Source organism: Sturnira hondurensis, unplaced genomic scaffold, assembly GCF_014824575.4.
Source record: "Sturnira hondurensis isolate 20B ecotype Veracruz unplaced genomic scaffold, ASM1482457v3 Scaffold0003161, whole genome shotgun sequence".
NCBI lineage: Eukaryota > Metazoa > Chordata > Mammalia > Chiroptera > Phyllostomidae > Sturnira > Sturnira hondurensis.
The window spans coordinates 40,211-61,108 of NW_028075792.1; the positions used below are offsets into that span (position 1 = coordinate 40,211).

Here is a 20,898-nt window from a genome sequence, read left to right on the forward strand (position 1 = left end):
GCAATTCCCAGATGGACCCACAGAGACAGAAACTATTGTTTGATGGGAGAGAATTGTCGTTCCAGCAAGCTCTCTGTGAGATTTTTGTCCATATTAAAGTTTGAAAAGTACCTCTTCTGCCATTTGTCTAACATCCTTCCTGAGAATTTCTGCTTAAAATTCAATCAGATTAATATCTCAGGGCACAATCTCTTTCCAATAGCCATTCAAATTTCAGGAATGCTAATAAAATGATTTAAAATATTAAATTATATTCATTATGACTTGATTTCAAAGTACAAACGGAATTTCAAAGGAATTCTTTAAAATATATGTTCTCTTAAAATGCATTTTCTGGCTTATAGGGCTGGAAAACTATACATGAGAACAGATCTTATCTAGAACAGGCTCCCAGAACTGCTGATACCTGGGCTGACTGACCCAGTGCAGGGACAGGTTAGAGGCTGCAGGATATCATTGCGTGACTTCCCAAGGCTTCTAGCACTGGGCCTGAGGAGGGAAGCATGTGATACTATGATTTAACTATTTTTTCCTCTTCCTAAATGTCTCATTGGGAAAATTTCATGTTGAATCAATACAAAATAAATTTAAAGAAAAATGCATTATATATATACTACGTTAGGAATATATATATAATGTAGTTGTCTGTGTGCTTGCTTTCTGTAATGTTTATTGCGCAGTTGGATTTTTGATTGGCTCTGAACGACTGAAGAATGGAGACTGTGTGCATGGCTGAGCTGAAACACTGAAGTGGTCTCCCCAGAGCAGAGTGAAGCCCACCAGTGCAGAGTGGGGTAAACCAGGGAGGCACAAGTCAGGCAACGCAGAGGAACCGAGCAGAGCTAACTAGCCAGAGGGGCCTGGCCCAGGGCCCCCTGGTCCCAGAGCTGTTCTGCACCCCACTGTTTCCACAGCTCTGCTGTATCACTGTTGGGCTGCTCCAGGGCAGTGCTGTGCCCTTAGCCAAGCTGTATGGCTGTTGTGGGTACTGAGTAAAACTTTCCTCTTTACCGCACCCAAATTGGAGATTCTTTTCCGCGTTGAATTGGTCCTCCGGAACATGGGTTAACAGAAAAGAAAGCAGGAAGGGAGGATGTGAAGAAGGGAAGAAGGAAGAGGGGAAGGGACTTCAAGGAAACCCAACCCTGTCGCAGTAGCCCTGCTTTCTACTTAATTCCTACGCTAACATTCTCTTTAAAGGTCACCAGGGGGCGCTGTGGATCTTCTCTGTGCTGCAAAGACTGAAACAACTGCAATGACTCTAACTGATGGGCCCTGACCCATGCTCACTGGCCTCAGTTAGAGGTGACAGCAGGTGCTTCCTCTCAAGGGGCAAACTCAGAGCTCACAATCACCCCAGCCTCCTCCTGACAGTGAAGCTACAACCTGGGCAGAGGGCCCAGAATTGGGGTTGTACCTCTGTAAACACCTCCACCCTCCTCTGATGAAGGTTGCCAGGATCTTCCTGTCGCAGTGATCCGGGCTCTGGCCTGGCCTTCCATCCCATATCCATTCTGTTCTCTGTTCCCTTCATGTGACCTCACTCCCCAGCAGTCCTCAGCTCTCCTGGGTCAGGAGCCATGTGTGCCCAAATTCGTGATGGTCACACCAGGACTGTGCCTGCATCGTCTCCTGTAAGAATGACTCTTGTACCCTGTACCAATGATTCTTATAAGTGGAAAACACAGGAACCAAGCAGACAGGTAAAAAGTAAACATTGGATCAGCTTGAAAGAAGAGCGATTTGCCTGGAGACCGGCAGAGGGCGCCATGAGAGCATCTCTGCAAAACAGGAGCTCCTGGCCAGGCAGTTCTCTAGGGACAGGAGCCCTCAGTGCTGGACCCTTTGATTCCTGTGAGGACAGGGTGGGGCATTTCCTTTCTGGACCCGCAGCTCCCTTCGAATGGCCCTCTGTGTTGTCCCAGAACTACTTGCTCCCAGCCTTACCCAGGGGAAAACTAGTGTGTCAGGCTGGCCTCCCACAGCAAGAGCTCCAGACATTGAGGGAGACCCTGGGAAAAATGCAGGGGATGGGGACTCATTTGCATGAACAGCCCCTCCTCCATGGAGCCAGCTGGGAGGGGATAAGAGAGGCCTGGGCAGCCCAGCCCCAGCTGTGTGGACTGAGGAGCAGCCTGCTCACCATGGCCTGGGCCCCCGTGCTCCTCCTGCTGTTCTGTCACTGCACAGGTAGGGACGGGCCCCAGAGACCCACAGCACTTGCACCCTGACCTTCTGTTCACTCCCATGTGTCTGTTTCTGCAGGTTCCCTCTCCCAGTCTGTGCTGACTCAGCCGCCCTCTGTGTCTGCATCTCCTGGAGCCACAGCCAGACTCACCTGCACCCTCAGCAGAGACCTCAGTGTTGGTGGTAAAAGCATATACTGGTACCAGCAGAAGCCAGGGAGCGCTCCCCGGTTTTTCCTGTACTACTCCTCAGACTCAAGCAAGCAGCTGGGACCTGGAGTTCCCAGTCATGTCTCCGGATCCAAAGACACCTCAACCAACGCTGCACATCTGGTCATCTCAGGGCTGCAGGCTGAGGACGAGGCCGACTATTACTGTGCTGCATGGGACAGCAGTGGTGATACTTCCACAGTGCTCCAGAGTCACGGGGAAGTGAGACAGAAACCTCCCTGTGCTCTTTCTGCCTGTGGGTGTCACTGCTTATCTGTCTGGGACCAAGTCACACTCAGGTGGCATTCGTTGTCACTTTTTAGTGGGTAACTCGTTTCCTAATACCCATGGCTGCACAACTATTTTCTTATTGTCGATAGTTAAACATTTTATTTTTCCATTGTTGATATCTTTTCAGCCTGGTCATGTCTACACGGGCCTAAATTAGGTCTCAGGGCTATGTAATACTACAGGGGCATGATAGACTAGGAAGGAGGGGGTTGAACCCACCAGTGCCCACCAGGGTCCAGGCCTAGATCAGAGGCCTGAGTGGGCTACGGGATTCTGGTTTGTCAGGGGTCAAGTGTATCCCAGGTGCACCTCCCAGGAAACTGCTGCTGACAGGAAAGAGCGAGTTTACATTCCATCTGCCTGTGCCCACTGTGGCCTGTTTCTGAGACCTCTTCTTTCCTCCTGGGTCTCAGGGGAAGCGGGTTTCTCTGGCTCCAGAGATTCTGAGCTAACAGAATGTCATCCACACTGAAATATGATTGTGTGTGACCTCTCTGTGCTCACCAGGATGTCAGCAAAAGGCTTCCTCAGGTCCTGCCCAGGTGGCTCAGTTGGGGGGAGCACCATCCTGTGCACCAGAAACTTGCAGGGCTGATTCCGGTCAGGGCACAGACTAGGTTGCAGGTTTGATCACATGAGAGGTAATAAATCTGTTATTTCTTCTTCATATTAGTGTCTCTCTCTCTCTTTCTCTCTCTCTCTCTCCCCCTTCCTCTGTCTCTCAAATCCATAAACACACTCAGGTGAGGATTTAAAAAGGGGGCTCCTGCATCACTAATGCAGGATCTGTAATCTCAACCTTTCTCTTCATCCCACTGTGAGAAGGGTCATGCCCAGATGTCTGTGAGGCTGGACACATACAGAGTTTGGGGACACTCAGTTGGAAAAGATGCACCAAATAAAACATTTGAATGAGGACCAGAAATGTGTGGGGGAGTTATGCCACACAGCAATGGGTCAGGAAGCCAACTCTTCCTGTCTGGGACAATCGTACTCTGTCCTTGAGTCTTCCTCTCTTCACCCTTGTCTCTGCACAAGTCAGTAGCTCAGGGGCTCCTGGAAATCGTTCCCCAGGAACACATTCCTGTTCCTCTTCCCCATCCCCTAGGACAGGTTTGGCTATTTGTGTGGCTTTGGATCCTACTTATGTAAAACAACTCTCTGTAGTGGCTCAAATGTCCCTCTCAGTGTGGCCTGCCCTGAACTCGCTGGGAATGCCATCTGGGCCTCCCCCAGGGATCTCACTCTCTCGAGTCCCCAGGTGCCATGGACACAGGTTTGAGTCCAAGCCCTGCAGCTCCCTGAGCTGCTGCTGACTCTCCTCTGTCCGGTCTCCTTCCAACACCTCTCACCCACGTCATTATCACAGACACAGCCTCTTGGAGGTGGGACGGGGTGCTTCTCCAGGAGCAAGACCCCAAATCCATCCAGCTGCCCCTGGCTGTGACAACGTCTGCTTCTCATGAGGCTCAGGAGAGTGTGGAAGGGCTGTGGATTTGCTGAGCCCACTGCTATAAATGTCCCCAATAAAGCCTGATGGGGGCCCTCACAGGATACTGGGGAGTTCACAGGGCACCTAAACAAACCTCCGTCTTTTACACCAGTTCCTGTCTCACCAATCTGGCTTTCCTTGGAGCAGGATCCAGAACGCAATTGTTCCTTGTCAGTACTTATTCCTAACAGCGTACATGTGAAATACTTAAGGGTAAATCTGTGAGAGAGGATAGTCTGATACAGTGAAAGTTAGAAAACATGGCAAGAAATTTAAACTGAAGTACATATCCTGGTTTGTGGTTCAAAATTCTCAGTGTGCTTAAGACAACAGTTTCTCCCAAATGGAAGGAAAACCTAACTGCAAGGTCTCCCAGTACATGGACTGCGGAGGGGGTTGTGGGTGGGAGGCTAGTTCCAGGGTCCAGATCCGGGCTCAGGTTGTCTCCCCCACGTCCTGGACCCCCCTTCCCCTCACTCATCACACCTGATGCAGGTGAAGCTCCCTGATGCTCACGCTCCCTCGGGCTTCCTGCCCCAGTCTGTCCCCTGAGCAGTGTGGTCCCAGCCCTGTGCACACAGGTCCGTGCATCTCTCCCTGCTCCTCCAGCCTCCTTCAGGGCCCGGGACCCAGGACAGACAGTCAAGGGTGACTGTCCTGGCAGAGGCAGCAGCAAGAAGTCAACACAGTGATTCTAACACATATAGGTCCTGAAATCTCATCAATGCTCTGAGCCCATGGAAACCACCACAACCTCTGGAAATGTTGGTTCTCACTGGAGTGAAGCTGGGGATAAAGAAGCAGGGGCCCCACATCTCAGTCCCTCTTTATTTATGTCTTCCAGGTTCCTGCCTGTGGGCTGTGCTGGCTCATTCACCCACCATGTGGGGCCTGGTCTCAGGAACAAGGTCACCTATTGTCGAAGCAGCAGCACCACAGACGTGGAGCCACAGTGTGGCTCGAGGACAGCAGCAGCCCTGGAGTAGGCGACCTGGGTCATCTGTCTCAGAGCCTTTTGCGATGGAAATTGTGGCTTCAGGTTTGTCAAGGAATGCTTCACAGTCATGTTTTACATCCAGTCCCAAGAAGAGACTGATGTATAGGAGCCGATAGAAAATGTTCTCATCAGTGTGTTCCAGCTGTGAGGACTGAAGATGCCACTCTCCCCCTCCCTCTGTGGTCCCACCATCGTTGGTCACGTCCCTTCCTCTAACTTCACATCAGAAGTGACTCGGTTGTCCTGTCTATGACCACCCTCTGAGGATCTGAAGACTTTCCCAGTATCTCTAGTTTTGAGGAGAACTGAACCCTTTCTGATTTCACTTTCCCACCTGTTCACTCTGCCAGGCAGATACTTTATCTGGGGACACAGGTTCCTCCTGGAGAAGCAGTGGAGGAGTCAGTGGGAGGCTGATGCCAATGTCCTCAGCTCAGGAGGGAGGAACCTGCCAGAGTCTGACACAAGGGATCCAACAGTCTCATATCGTTTCTGTCAGGAGCCCACAGATGTGAGGACCTTTCCCATCAGCACCAGTCCCCGTGTGTGGACTCTTTCTGTCCTCCTGAGGCCACGAGCCATCCCCACCCCCTGGCATCCTGGGCCTGACCCTCTTCTCTGCACACACTGCTCCCCATCAGCACCTGCCCTCAGACTCTGGGCTCCCTGTGAGGACGGGGTCCCTGCAGGCCCAGGAAGGCGGGGATGGCTGCTGTGAGTCTCATGGATCAGCTCAGCTGGGGGGAGGGCAGGGCCTTGGTGCCTGTAGACTCTCGACCTCATGGCTGTGTGCGCCCTCATCCTCCAGCTGAGCTGTATGTCAGTGTGTGGGCTCGTCACACAGAGCAGAGGAGATCTGTGACCGTTCGTGTGGCAAATGGAGCTAATTGTCCTCACCATGTTGTTACTGGAGGCCCTTCGTGAGGCCTGTCTGCTTCTTGCATATTTCTCAAAGTGAAAGAAAAAGGCTCCACCACAGATGTTGGGAATAGAATATGAGAAGTGAGTGACTGTGAAGGTTTGTCATAAACCAAAGACACACACAAGTGGAGATTCATCATGGGATGAAAGGAGTATATTTGTTTCAAAGGGAACTTTTTTGGCTGTTTATTTTAAAATTACAGCAGCCTTAAGTAGGAGAAAAACACATGTGACATTTCCCATAAACGTTTAAGTAGCTGCCACTTGCATTAACTTGCTGATTCTGTAGAAGGAGGTGTGGACGTGGGGAAATGAAGAGCACCTCCTTGTCGTACTGACTACTGTGCATCTTCCATCCGGGGGTGTTGGTCCTGAAGCTCACAGGGCAGCTTTGTTGCCCTGGAATCCAGGGCTCTCACGCTGGCTGTGGACACAGCCACTGTGACATATGTGACCGTGTATGTGTCCAATCTGTAACAGAAGCAAGGAAAAGGAAAATATTTGGAGGCAAGGAGTCAATTTAAGTTTAAAGTGATGGAAACTACCACCTGTAAATAGGAGTCTAGAGACTGAATTGATAGTTTATTTGGCAATAATTTAACCATTTTCAGTCTACAATCAATAAGAATAGTGTATAATTTAAAGAGTAATTCATGACATATATTACTCTGGTCCCAATATTTAAAAAAATGTTGACAATGTCTGTAGAAAAATGAATACATTATTCAACAATCATTGAAAAAGAAAATTTGAACGTCCTGTGAAATACCTTCTTCCACACAAACACAGTGAACTGTCAGCACTGAGCAGGAAGGTTATAGGAGCACTTTTCCTTTTCACGTTATTACTGATTTAAACTCCTCCCCTTGAGAAGGCCCTTGGGTGGTGTCAGCAGTGGGGACAGTACAAGTTCCTTGCTGTTATGGCATCGGTGTGTCGCAAACTCCACTGACTGACAGCAGGCAGTGTCACTGTGCCTTCTCAGGCCTGGGCTGCTCCTCAGATGTGCCAGGTGATCCCTTCCAGGGCCCTGTGGGTGGTCTGCACTGCCCCAGTTGACTGCCCCCCACCCCGCCCCATGCTTGAAATGTCAGCTCCGTGTGCCCTGGAAGGAGCCACTGAGTCAAGTTACACTGGGTCCAGGACCCAATGGCTCCCTGGTTCCAGGCCCCAATGGCTCCCAGAACCAACATTCCCAGAGGTTGTGGTGGTTTCCACAAAGAGGAGTCCCAAACAGTCACATTGGTGTCCTGAACCCTCAAGATCCCTGACTGTTCCTTTGTCTCCAGACTTGGTCGCTCATTCTCATGACACCTCTGGGCTCCTGTAGGGGGACAGAACAGGAAGGAACAGGGGTGACGATCCCTTTGAGATTTGCAGGGATTCCACGCTAAGCCAAGGCACCAGCCCAAGAGGAGAATGAGATGCAAGTCTTCCATTGGAACCCCAGCCAGGTCCATAGACCCACCTCACCCTGTGTCTGACACTAGACCCAGGAGCCTTCCCTATAGTCACTTGTCCCTCAGGACCCATAGTTCGGAGGCCCTTACATGATCTATGGACTTCGATCCAGTCCCATATTCACACTGGAATGTTCTGATGACACCCCAGCCTGGTCACAGCCCTACAGGCCGAGGCTCGGGTGGAAAGTGCTGGTGAGCATCAGGAGGCTGCACACGTGGCCGTCAAGTGCACTTCTGCCCACGGGGGTTTGGCAGGGACTGCTTGGGTCTGGGACAAGGACCTAAGTCACACTGCGCTGTCCCCATCACAGAGACGGTCAAGTCTTTGGCACAGAACAAATAAGACCATGATGCTGCTTTTCCTCCTTCAGGACCCATCAGAGAAGGTGAGAGAAGCAGAAAGGCCTGGACCGGGCTGCGGTTTGTGACGAGATGCTGTTGTTATTAACTAAATACAGCGGTGATTCTGAAACCCAGACTTGCCCATTCATGCCTTGTGAGCACGCTCCTGGTGGTGAGGGGTGTTTCTGAACTACTGACTGTCGTTCCCATGCAGTGCGATGCAGTTCATGTGCAATGTGCATGTAAAGTTGGTAAATATTACAAGCCAGAAAACAAAGTCATGCAGTGCCAACTTTTGACTGTGAACTTGAGGACAGACTCCCAGGAGGGATCACTGCTCACAGTGTGTGGGGAATGAGGGTCTTCTGAAGGTGGGATAATGACAGACAAAGATTCACACAGCGTTGCACACTAGGAGTGAGCAGGAGGGTTTCCCCACACAACCCCCCCCCTTCCCTAGAGAGAAGGGGCCTTTCCTCCTCAGTTCTTCTGGGGGCCCACAGAGAAGGAGACCTCTATCACCCAGGGAAGAAGGAACCCATGTCCTTCACAGAAGGGGACATGCCTGCCTGGGGCTGGTCACTGCTCTCGACTTGATACTGGTCTAAGAGTTTGTGTGAGAGACACCACCACAGTCCTGAACACTGAACAGTCACAAGGGAGCTGAAGACAGACGTAACCAGAGAATGCTCAGTAGAGCACAAAATGCCCTGAGGTGATAGGGCGGCAACTAGAGGGGATGCCTGGCCTGTACCTAATGCAGGGTTCAGTGGACAGAGCGCCCTGGGATGCAGAGGTTGTTTCTGATGGGTTTTGGGCATCAGGTCAAAAAATGCTGTGCCTGATGCTGAACACTAGAGGGCGCTTGGGTGTTGTTTTGAGAGACCAGGGTTGTTTTGAGCTGTTAGCAACCTCCTAGAGGGCACTGGCTCTGCCTAGTGCCCGCTGTCCTGGGCTACCAGCTGTGACTTCCCCCACCCATGGGCCTCATACAACCGCACCCAGCAAACAATGGCCTCCTCAGGGAGGGGCACCTAGTCTGGGCCCAGGGGGGAATAATATAGCTGTGGTGGGGGTTGTCTCATTTGCATGAGTGGGCCCTCCCTCTTTCAGAGTTTAAAGAGGGGAGGGGAGAGGTTTGGGGGAAGCTCTGCTTCAGCTGTGGGGCCACAGAAGGCAGGGCTCTGGGATTGTCTCCAAGATGGCCTGGTCCCCTCTCCTACTCACCCTCCTGGCTCACTGCACAGGTGACTGGATAAAGGGACTGGGCAAGTGTGCTCTGAAGATGGGTTTCTACTCCTGTCTCTGGAGTTCTGATCACCATCTCTGTGTGTCTCCCTCTTCTAGGATCCTGGGCCCAGTCCGTGCTGACTCAGCCGGCCTCCATATCTGGGAACCCTGGACAGAGGGTCACCATCTCCTGCACTGGAAGCAGCTCCAACATCGGGAGTTACTATGTGAACTGGTACCAACAGCTCCCACAAAAGGCTCCCACACTCCTCATCTATGGTAATAGCAATCGATACTCAGGGGTCCCTGACCGATTCTCTGGCTCCAAGTCTGGCAGCTCAGCCACCCTGACCATCACTGGGCTCCAGGCTGAGGACGAGGCTGATTATTACTGTGCAGCAAGGGACAGCAGTGTCAGTGCTCACACAGTGCTGCAGGCCTGTGGGGAAGTGAGACAAGAACCCCTGTGTCCTCTGTGAGCTGGGTGAACACTGCAGCTGCTGCTGCTCAGGCTCAGCCTGTGCCCTGTGACTTCTGCTCCTTCTCTCCTGCTGTCCTGGGCCCAGGTTCCCCCAGGGACACTGCCTGGCATTGAAGGACACTTGTTTCCTTCTTGTCCTCAAAGTCACACCAGCACTTTACCAAATTACGGGTTCTTCAACAAGTGGCCTGTTTTTGAAAAGGGATTTTAATTCCCAGTGTGACTCAAATTTTTCACATTTTGGAAGAGGCAGAACTGTAGAGTGAGTAGGGTCATCTCTTGCAAGTTGGGTGTTAGAAGAAGAAGAATTGACTATGTAAACATGAATTCTTTCTTTGCAAGCAATGGAATTATTCTACAGAATAGTAGAATAATGTACTTTCCATTCTCCTGGCATTTACTTGTCTTTCACAGAGCTGCAGGGCCATGGGGAAGTGAGATAAGAACCTGCTGTCCCTCTTAAAATGGGGCCTGCTTGGGAAGATCCTGCTCCTCTGATGGGCCAGCTGCTTCCTTTCTTCATTTGGAGATTAACTGGGGCCTGAGAGTCACCTCTGTGACCTTGTCTAGAAGACCTGCCCTCATCCTTTAAATTCTACCCCCACACCTGTCCTTCTGTGTCCTCTTCCATCACCTCCTCCCCCTGCCCGATTTCTTCCTCTGGTTCTTAAGATGTTAACTCTGTCTCACCTTGGGTTTTCCACAGAAAGGAACAGTTTCCTGTGTACTTTCCATTCTCCTAGCACTTAAATGGCACTTAAATGACCCTACAGCTTCATCATATTTATTGAGACCATACAGCATAATGACAGATCTTAATATGTGCACATGAAATGTTATTTAGGAGGTTGAGGGTCCCATGGTGGAATGTAGACGGTGACAGTGACCCATCAGTTTGCACTGTGAAGGCATGAGCCACCACCCTGGGGGGAATGGGAAGGAAATCTATTGATCAAAGTACCTGTGACAGTGAGGGCACCTGTCACACTAACAGCAAAGGAAACTGCACATAAAACTGTGCTCCAGGTGACAAAGTATATTCCCAGGGGGTACAGGTCACAGGGCAGGTGTGGCTGTGCTGTGCACTGTCGTTACGTAATCACGTAAGTGGGTGGGCACAGGTGGGAGCCAGACTGGTCTTCTTATTAATGGAGATTGACACTCATCACCAGGGGAGGAGCCTGACTGATTTCAGTCGTGACATGTTAGAGCTGCAGAGAGCAGTGGGAACTCATGTTCAGTGTCATGGAGACAGAAGATGGCACGTAGGAGTATTTATCAATGTGCGTGTTCCTGCATCGCTGTCCTCATGTGTGTTCCATTGCTCTGTCCTTTCACAGACTAGAAAGTGTTGGCCCCCAGAGTGATGAGTCCGCCTTTTGCCAGATATTGGTCCTATACCATTCTCAACAGATGTGCACACACAGTTTTAACCATCCCCTAGGAAAGAGTTTGAGTGTTAAAGTCATTTCATTCTGGAACCTCGTGCACATTTGCCGTCTTTAATCATATGGAAAAGGATCAGACAAGGTCACGCTGTGCGGCCCCTGAGGACGGATGGTGGTGATCTGGACACAGAGTCTCAGAGTGAACCACGCTCTCAGTGTGGGGCTCCCTCGCTCCAGGTGGAGATACCGACAGACAGGGAGGGTCCCACACCACCCCCACTGGGCATCCACAGGGGCTTCCTTTCTCCACCTCCCAAGCCCTGGACAGAAGGGCTCCATCTTCTCAGGGCTGTGGGGGGAACCACAAGGAATAGAGCTCTGGCCACAAAGTAGTGGTCAACATAAGGAAAAATGTGTGTCCAACACGTGAGTTATGGGGGCGCTCACTTCTCCGGACTTGTTCCTGATCTCGGAGAAGTTTGCATATGACATGGGACCTCTGTCCTGACCACGGAACAGCCGAGGAGGACATGGATACACCCACCCTGGGGTGTCTGTGTAGAGCAAAATGTCTGCCCTGAGATAATGACGAAGCTACCTGAGGGCTCACCTGGCCTGGCTCTAAGGCAGGAGGACAGGGGCAGAGGAGGGGGCAGTAGAAGCTTTCTGTGCTCACCATATCATGTGTCTCTGTCTGAACACCAGGGGGCGCTCAGAGCTTGCTTCTGAGAGGTCTGGGAAAGATGAGAGCTGGGACTAATGGGCAAGGAAGGTGCCCTCTGCTCAAGACTCACAGCTGTGAACCTCCCATGCTCTGTGCTTCACAAAACCTTAACCCTGCCCACCTTTCTGATGTCAGAAAGAGGGTCCTGAACCCAGGACCATTAAGGGCTCAGAAATGGGGGGATCTCATTTGCATGAGTGGGTCCTCCCTCTCTCAGAGTATGAAGTGGAGAAGAGAGACCTGTGGGGATCCCTTGCTTCAGCTGTGGGGCCACAGAAGGCAGGACTCAGGGATTGTCTCCACCATGGCCTGGTCCCCACTTCTGCTCGTCCTCATCACCTACTGCCCAGGTGACTGCATGTGGGGGCAGGGAAAGTGACCTTGGAAAGACACATGGGCTCTGCTTCCTACTCTTGTCTCTAGAATTATAATCTCCCTTTCTGTCCCTCTTCCAGAATCCTGGGCCCAGTCTCTGCTGACTCAGCTGCCCTCTCTGGCTGGTCACCTGGGCCAGAGGGTCACCATATTTTTTACTGGAAGCAGCTCCAACATCAGGTTTGGAAATGTGGGTCCTGGTGCCAACAGCTCCCAGGAATGGCCCCCAAGCTGCTCCTCTATGATTATGGCAATTGACCCTGTGGCTTCCCTGACCAATTGATTCTCTGGCTCCAAGCCTGGTAACTCAGCCCCCGTGGACATCACTGGTCTCCAGGCTCAGGACAAGTCCCATTATTACTGCTTCATATGGGCCAACAGGCTCAATGCTTTCACAGAGCTGCAGGGCCATGGGGAAGTGAGATAAGAACCTGCTGTCCCTCTTAAAATGGGGCCTCCCTGGGCCGACCCTGCTCCTCTGATGGGCCAGCTGCTTCCTGTGTTCATTTGGCCAGTAACTGGGGCCTGAGAGTCACCTCTGTGACCTTGTCTAGAAGACCTGTCTTCATCCTTTAAATTCTGCCCCCACACCTGTCCTTCTGTGTCCTCTTCCATCACCTCCTCCCCCCGCCCAATTTCTTCCTCTGGCTCTTAAGATGTTAACTCTGTCTCACCTTGGGTTTTCCATAGAAAGGAACAGTTTCTTGTGTACTTTCCATTCTCCTGGCATCTATTTCTAGGGAGGAAACTTAACAAAAATGAGACTGGCATAAAATTTCTTTTAACATTATTCCCATTTATAACTTAAACTTCTTTTTCACTCCCTACTGCACTCAATGTCTTTACTATGACAACACAATTATTGTTTATACCAAAAAATGAAGTTTTCACCCAAAGTTTGAGTATTTACAGAGATAAGCTCTGGATGCATTTATCATTCCTCCATCAGACACACTAAGGCTCTGCACAAGGTCAGTCTCACATCATGAACAAAGAGGGGATTGAATATCCCATTTCAGTACATGCCACACTTCACTTCCTCCCAAGAACACTGGTTTCCTCAGACCAATGGGACTAACCCACCACATGAACCTTTGTCTCAGGTTGCTGAAGTGCCACGTGTCAGCTCTTTGACAAGATAAAAGTCAACAATCTCTTCTCAGCCACCCCAGGGAGACATTTGAAGCCACATGCCACTGTGGGCCTGGCTGTGACGTCAGGGCAGAGGGAAGGGGCTGTGTGCTCACCCCTGTCCTGTATTTCCTGAGACTTGAAGTCCCCACGGCCCGGGTCTGTCCCTGCAGAAAGAACATTGTCAGATTTCACTCACCCCACAAGACGTTGACTTGTGATTAACACAGTTGTTATCGGAGCTAATCTGCACCAATTCCTCCTTCTCGCCTTAATTTTATCAAGGAGAATGGTCTTCCTCAGTTCCAGGCTCCAGGAACTGGGATGTCTCAGAGAATGGCCCAAGGTATGGCTTTCCTCTGTTAACCAACCTCAGGGGACAGAAAAAAAAAATGACGGGATGTCAAACTTGTCCTCATGCTTGATCTCTGAGGAAACAGCTCCCTGAGGGCACATTGGACACACACCTCTCTGTCTCCTGTCACTCTGGGACACGATTCTACACTGTTTGCATAAAGATAGTGTCTGATCCACAGGTCAGTGCCCATCACACACATGAACACACTCTCACACACACACTCAGCTCTCCCCTCTCCCTGCGTGTACATTATCCCGGACTCTGCTGGTCTCAGGTTCTCTGTCCCTCCAAATGTCAGGGCTCAGCTGTGCAGACCTGGCATCCTCAGGGTCAGAATCCTCAGGAGGCAGAATCTCCCTCAGCAGGAATCACCAGAGAGAGGGGTGTCACCAGGTCCTGTTACCAGGTCATCCAGGAAATGCCCAGGACCCCTGCTCTCCTGGGATGAGTCTGATGCTCAGCATCCTGGGGGGTCTCTGACCTGGTCAGCAGCTCAGCCCTCCCCACCGTCTCTGGGCTGCAGGCAGCGCACCAGGCTGATGGTTGCATTTACTGTGGGACAGAAGCCTCAGAGCTGTTCACAGGGTGCTTACAGTGTGTGGGGACGTGAGATACGACCTCTCGGTGCTCTCAGGGCTGGGCTGTCCCTCACTCAGTCACCAACTGGGGCAACTCTAGCCAGGCTCAACACCTTCTTTCTCAACCCTTCTTTCTCAAAAATGCCTGTGACTTACAGGATAGTCTTCCTTATGTCCTTGTACATTTTCATGACTCAGACAAGGGATCATTGTCAGAAACTTGTGGGACCATTTGGCTTTCGGTGGTTGTCATTAGGATGCGCAGTAAACAATTTCCTTTTAAGATTTTTTTATTTATTTCTAGAGAGAGGGGAAGGAAAGGAAAGAAGTATCAGTGCATGGTTGCCTCTCAAGTGCCCCCCACTGGGGACCTGGCCTGCAAACCAGGCGTGTGCCCTGACTGGGAATCTAACCAGAGACCCTTTGGTTCTCAATCCCATGCTCAATCCACTGAGCAACACCAGCCTGGGCAGTTGGTTTATTGTGAAAGTTCTGGACACAAGTGTCAGGGACTGAAGCTGTGCCCACCCCAGAGACAAGCCTGAAACCAACACCGCTCTGTCCCGGAGGCGCTGTCTGTGTGGCTTTGTCTGTTACAGGGAAGGGTCTGAAATTCACAGAGAGAAAGGAAGCCCTTCAAGGGGATTTTCTGGGCACCAGCTCGAGCTTTTTAATCTGCAGGTCCAACAACAATACACAGCTCATAGCCATAAAGTGAAAGCGTTGTAGAATCACGTTGTAACACCGTTTCAGCCAAGAACAGAAGGCAGTGCATTCCCCACGCTTCTCCATCATGTGTCACCACTATAGCTGGAAATATTTATGATGATTGTATTTTAACTCAATCTTATTGAGGCAACACTTATGTATTATTACATACATGCATTTTAATGTGGATGAGTGGTGATGAATTATGAACTGTTTTAATAAAATCCTATCATAGAAATTAAAAGTTTTTCCTCAAACTTTCTGCATGTTTGCCCTTTTTACTCATAGAGACATGACACAAACAAAGCCATAGGGCAAGGTCCTGCCCAACTTTTGACTGTGAGATTGAGAACTGACTCCTAGGAGGGGTTGCTGCTCAGAGTGTGTGGGGACTGAGGGTCTCCTGCAGGTGGAATAATGACAAAGATTCACACAGCACTGCACACTAGGGGTAAGCAGGAGGGTTTTCTCCTCATAACCACCCCATCCCTAGAGAGAAGGGGTCCTTTCTCCTCAGTTCTGCTGGGGACCCACAGCGAAGGAGACCTCCAACAATCAGGGAGGAAGGAACCCGTGTCTTGCCCAGAAGGAGACATGCCTGCTTAGAAGGAGACATGCCTGCCTGGGCCCCGTCACTCCTCTGGACTTGAGCTGCTCTAAGGGTTTATGTTAGAGACACCACATCTCTCCTGATCACAGACAGCCTAGGGAGGTGAGGAAAGGCTCAGCCTTAGGTCTCTGAGGACATCACTGATGTGCCCTGGAATGATGGGAAGGCCACAAGAGTGAACAGTTAGCCTGGCCCTAAGGCAGTTTTCAGTAGACAGAAAGTGGAAGTCTGAAGCTGTGACTGAGAGTTTCTGGTCCTCACACACAATGGCGAATCTGGGCCTGGGCACTAGAGGGCGCTCAGGTGCTGTTTCTGAAGGAACTGGGGTGATTCTAGCTGGGACTAGCTAGTTGAGGGATGTGACTTCCCTGAAGCACAGGTCTCAGAAAATCCCACCCCTGCAGTCCTCAGGCCAAGGCAGGTGTTTGGGCTCAGGGAGGAATCAACTAGCTTAGGAGGTGGGGTGGGGAAACATTTGCATAAATGGGTCTGCCTCTCTCTGAGTATGAAGAAAGGGGAGAGAGGCTCTGCTTCAGCCTTGGGGCCACAGAAGGCAGGACTCAGGGATGGTCTCCACCATGGCCTGGTCCCCTCTCCTGCTCACTTTCCTGTCTTACTGCACAGGTGACTGTATTTGGGGACAGGGGATGGGCTCTGGGGAAACTCATGCTGTGTTTTCTTCTTTGTGTCTAGACCTGTAATGACCATGTGTGTGTGTCGTTGTGTTGCAGGATCCTGGGCCCAGTCTGTGGTCACTCAGCCGCCCTCAGTGTCTGGGAACCCAGGACAGAGGGTCACCATCTCCTGCACTGGAAGCAGCTCCAACATCGGGAGTTACGCTGTGCAATGGTACCAACAGCTCCCAGGAAAGGCCCCCACACTCCTCATCTATGGTAATAGTAATCGATACTCAGGGGTCCCTGACCGATTCTCTGGCTCCAAGTCTGGCAGCTCAGCCACCCTGACCATCACTGGGCTGCAGGCTGAGGATGAGGCCGATTATTACTGCGAGTCCTATGATTGCAGTGTCGGTGCTCCCACAGTGCTGCAGGCCTGTGGGGAAGTGAGACAAGAACTCCTGTGGCATCTGTGAGGTGGGTGAACACTGCAGCCGCTGCTGCTCAGGCTCTGCCTGTGCCCTGTGACCTCTTCTCATTCTCTGGCTGCTGTCCTGGCCCAGGTTTCCCCAGGGACACTCCCTGGGATGGAAAGATGCTCTGTCTTTTCTGTCCTTTCTGTCCTCAGAGTCGCTCACAACAGTCCTTTCCCAGACTAAGCGTACTAAATGAAACTGAAAGTCTATTTTCCCACAAGGTGGAGACAGTTTACTTCCAGACTGGTTTGTATTCGGTTTTTATTGTGATCTTCAAAGAAATAAGACATTGTGTTGGGCCCCTGAACCCACCATGGGGCCTGAGCACTGTGTGTGCTGTGTGTGAAGAATGAGTCAGCCTGTTCGCATCTCATATATAATGTCCTTCATTATACATGAAGATGTTGTGTGGAGAGGTAGCAGATAAAGGGGGTGGCCCATTTGTTCAAAGGGTGTGAAAGGGGGCCAACATCCAGTTGTAAAATGAATGGTTGTGGTGATGTCATGGACAGCAGAGGGTGAGGGCAGAGATACTCTGAACGTGCCTGTGTGAACGTGGCTGAATGTGCAGACTCCAAACATTTGCAACACAAGAAATGATAATATTTGTATCTATGTATAGTGACAGATGTCAACTAGGCTCACTCTCGTGGGATTTTTTGCAATATATATTCATATAGAACAGTAATGTTGTACCCTTAAAACTAATGTAATATTGTATGTCAATTATACCTCAATAACAATATAAAATAAATGATAAAAATAAATTCAAATCTTCTCTCCACAGAAAAACATGTATGTGAATATTCACAGCTGCTTTGTTAACAGTCCCCCCAACCCGACAGCAACCAACAGGCTGAGTGTGAGTGTGTGTTACAGCTGTGTGTCGACTCACCCGGGCTGGGAGTAGCGGTGACATTCTCCAACAAGTGGCCTCTTTTTAAAAGGCAATGTGATTCAGATTATGATTCTAATGATGCCACATTTTGGAAGAGGCAAAACTCTAGGGAGAGTGTGAACATCTGTTGTAAATCTGAGTAGGTGAAAACAAAGGGAGAGCAACTGAATTATTCTATATGACAGTGCAATGGCACCTAAATGGCACTGTGACCCTGCCAAATGCATTATAAACTGAGAAGCACAACGACAGACCTTAACGTGTGCACATGACATGCAGTGTAGGAGGTTAAGGGTCCCGTGGGGAGATGCAGAATTGACAGGAGCCCATCAGTTGGCACTGCGAAGACAGGAGCCACTGCCCTGGGATGGGGAGGAAAGTTACTGACCGAAGTACCTGTGACAGTGAGGGACACCAATCAGACCAATATCAAAGGAAACTGCACATGAAACTGTTCTCCAGGTGACAAAGTGGATTCCCAGGGGATAGAGATAGCAGTACAGGTGCACTGTCATTACATAACCACATGAGTGGGTGGGCATAGGTGGGAGCCAGACTGCTGATTCAGGAATGGAAATCGATATTTATCACCAGGGGGAGGAGGTGTGATGCCCCCAGCAGTGACGTGTCAGAGTGGCAGATACAAGGAACATGAATTCAGGTTTGGCTCATAGGCACGTCTGATTGCATATGGAAATATTTACAAATGTGCATGTTCTGCACTAGTTTACTCTAAATGTTTTATTGTCTTTTCCATTGACTGGAATTGCATATGATGGTACCCAGAGATGAGCCTGCCTTTTCCCAGATATTGGCTTCTAGAACATTCTAAAATAATAGTTATGGTTTCTATGGAGAAATAACTTTAGAGAGAGAGAGTGAGGAAGGGGTTGGGTGAGAGACAGGGAGAAAGAGAAGGAGAGAGACACTGAGAGAGAGACACACACACAGTTGTGGATGCTGTTGTTCCACTTGTTTAGGCATTCATTGGTTGCTTCTTGTATGTGCCCTGAACAAGGTCGAACCCGCAGCCTTACCTTATGGAGACATGTTCTAACCGACTGAGCTACCTGACCAGGGCCTGATTTATGTTTTAACTGAAAATTTGTACCTTTGAACGTCTTCTCTCATTTCTGTCCCACCCTACATGGGTTTCCTTCTGGCAACAACCCATTTGTTCTCTTTTGTTCCCATTTGTTCTCTGTATCTTTTGTTTATTAGGGGTTTTTAGTTGATCAGATTAACACATAAGTGAGATCATGGTATCTGTCTTGCTGTTTGACTTATTTACGTGGCATAATGTCCCCAAGGTTTATTCATGTTGTGTCAAATGACAAGATTTCATTTCTCTCAAAGGCTCATTTATACATTGATTTAGCATTATATATTATGTATGACATGATCTTTAGCCATTCACCCATGAAGGGATAACTAGGTGATTTCCACATGTTGGCTATTGTATAATGACGCTGTCATGGACCTAGGGTTGCACATGTCTTTTAGAGATGTTTTAGTATTCTTCTGATAAATACCCACAAGTGGAATTCTGGATCATAATGTCATTCTAGTTTTAGGAATGAAGCCCCCCAAATGATGTGTAACCTGCTGAGCTGCAGAGACCAGCAGGGCTCTTAGAGCTTCGGGCTATGGTGAGTAGTGTGTGCTGGGACCAACAGGGGGCACTGTGGGACCGTCCTGTGCTCCCTACTCAGCTGCTGAGTTAGGACCCTTTATTCCATGGAGCCTGGGGCTAGGGGAGGGGCGGGAACTCACTGACTTACTCTGCAGATGGGTCCTCTCTGGCCTGGCAGATCCTCTGAGCAAGGACCTTTGTGTTTTCTCAGCAGGTGCTGCCTCCCCAGGCTTTTCTTTCTTTAATGATATTTTTCCATTACCATTTAGTCCCCCCCAATGACCCCTTCCCCCACAATCACCTTGCCTGCCGTTGTCCATGTCCATGAGTCCTGTTTCCTTTTTGCTCAGTCCCTCCACCCCCTGACCCTCCCCCCTTAGCTGTCACCTTGGTCTCTAACGAAGGGTCTGTCTCTATTTTCCATGTGAGTACAGTTTGTCCCTTAGAGTCTACATGTGAGTGAAATCATATGGTATTTGTGTTTCTCTGACTGGCTTATTTCACAAAGTGTAATATTCTCCAGGTCCATCCATATATCTGTAAAGGGCAAAATTTTCTTCTTTTTTACGGTCAAGTGGTATTCCATTGTGTAAATGTCCCTTAGTTGTTTTATCCACTCAACTACTGAAGGACACTTAGGCTGCCTCCAGGTCTTGGTGAGTGTAAGTACTGGGGCAATGAACACAGGGTGCCTATGTTCTCTCAAATTAGTGTTTGAGGTTCATGCAGCTACACTCCGTAAGGCCATCATACCCTGAATGCACCTGATCTTGTCTGATCCCCATGATTTTTCAAGGGGTGAAGCCAACCTCCATCCCCCTCTGTCTGGGGTGTGAGCTGAGCTGCAGCACCAGGGCTCAGAGAGGAGCTGGGCAGCCCCTGGAAAGACACACATTTGCATGAACGCCCCTCCCCTGGCAGAGGGTGGGGAGAAAAGGAGGCCTGGGCAGCCCAGCCCCACTGTGGGCTCAGGGGCTGTGTGCACCATGGCCTGGACTCCTCTCTTCCTTGTGCTCCTCTCTCACTGCGTAGGTAGGGACAGGCCATGAAGAGTCCACTAACCGAGCTTTGTCCTGTCTTGCTCAAAGGAAGTGTACACAGGCACATGCCCCTTGACAAGTGTCTGTGTTCTGCAGGTTCCCTGTCCCAGCCTGTGCTGACTCAGCCGCCCTCCGTGTCTGCATTCCCGGGAGCAACAGCCAGACTCACCTGCACCCTCAGCAGTGTCTTCAGCCTTGGTAGATACAGGATACACTGGTACCAGCAGAACCCAGGGGACTCTCCCCAGTATCTGCTGAACTACCACACAGACTCAGACAAGCACCAGGGCTCCGGGGTCCCCAGCTGCTTCTCTGGATCCAAAGACACCTCGGCCAATGCAGGGCTCCAGACCATCTCTGGGCTGCAGCCTGAAGACGAGGCCGACTATTACTGTGCTTTATATCATGGCAGTGGGGGCAGCTACAGCTACTCACAGTGCCTCAGATGATGAGGAAGTAAGACAGAAACCCCTGGGCCCATAGCATTTGGCTTCGAGCTTCCCTTTGGTGATGGCTCTTGCAGGGGAGGCTTCTCTGTGGCCACACCTGTCCCTGAGGAGGAAAGTGTACCCCACAGCGTAGGACTGTCACCTAAGCCAGCAGGAGCATCCCAGGAACATACACAGGAGACAATAGAGTCCAAGATCACAGGCCCACAGTGTCTGGAATAAATTAACAACAAGAATTATTTTTTAAACTTTTTTAAATATAATTTTTATTTAATTCTTGTTCACGTACAGGTTTCTGTC

At 50.2% G+C, this 20,898-nt stretch overlaps 3 gene segments (V, D, J or C); all 3 read left to right on the top strand.

The window, feature by feature from the left end:
• The first annotated feature begins 2,093 nt into the window (after nucleotides 1–2,093).
• Nucleotides 2,094–20,598, top strand: LOC118984004 (probable non-functional immunoglobulin lambda variable 11-55). The segment is given in 3 exon segments: nucleotides 2,094–2,190; nucleotides 2,266–2,537; nucleotides 20,518–20,598. Coding segments are annotated over 3 exon segments (399 nt in total).
• On the top strand, nucleotides 9,054–9,626 carry LOC118984003 (immunoglobulin lambda variable 1-40-like). The segment is given in 2 exon segments: nucleotides 9,054–9,149; nucleotides 9,250–9,626. Coding segments are annotated over 2 exon segments (408 nt in total).
• Nucleotides 11,983–16,746, top strand: LOC118984001 (immunoglobulin lambda variable 1-40-like). The segment is given in 3 exon segments: nucleotides 11,983–12,004; nucleotides 16,039–16,109; nucleotides 16,217–16,746. Coding segments are annotated over 2 exon segments (420 nt in total).
• Nucleotides 20,599–20,898: the final 300 nt, after the last annotated feature.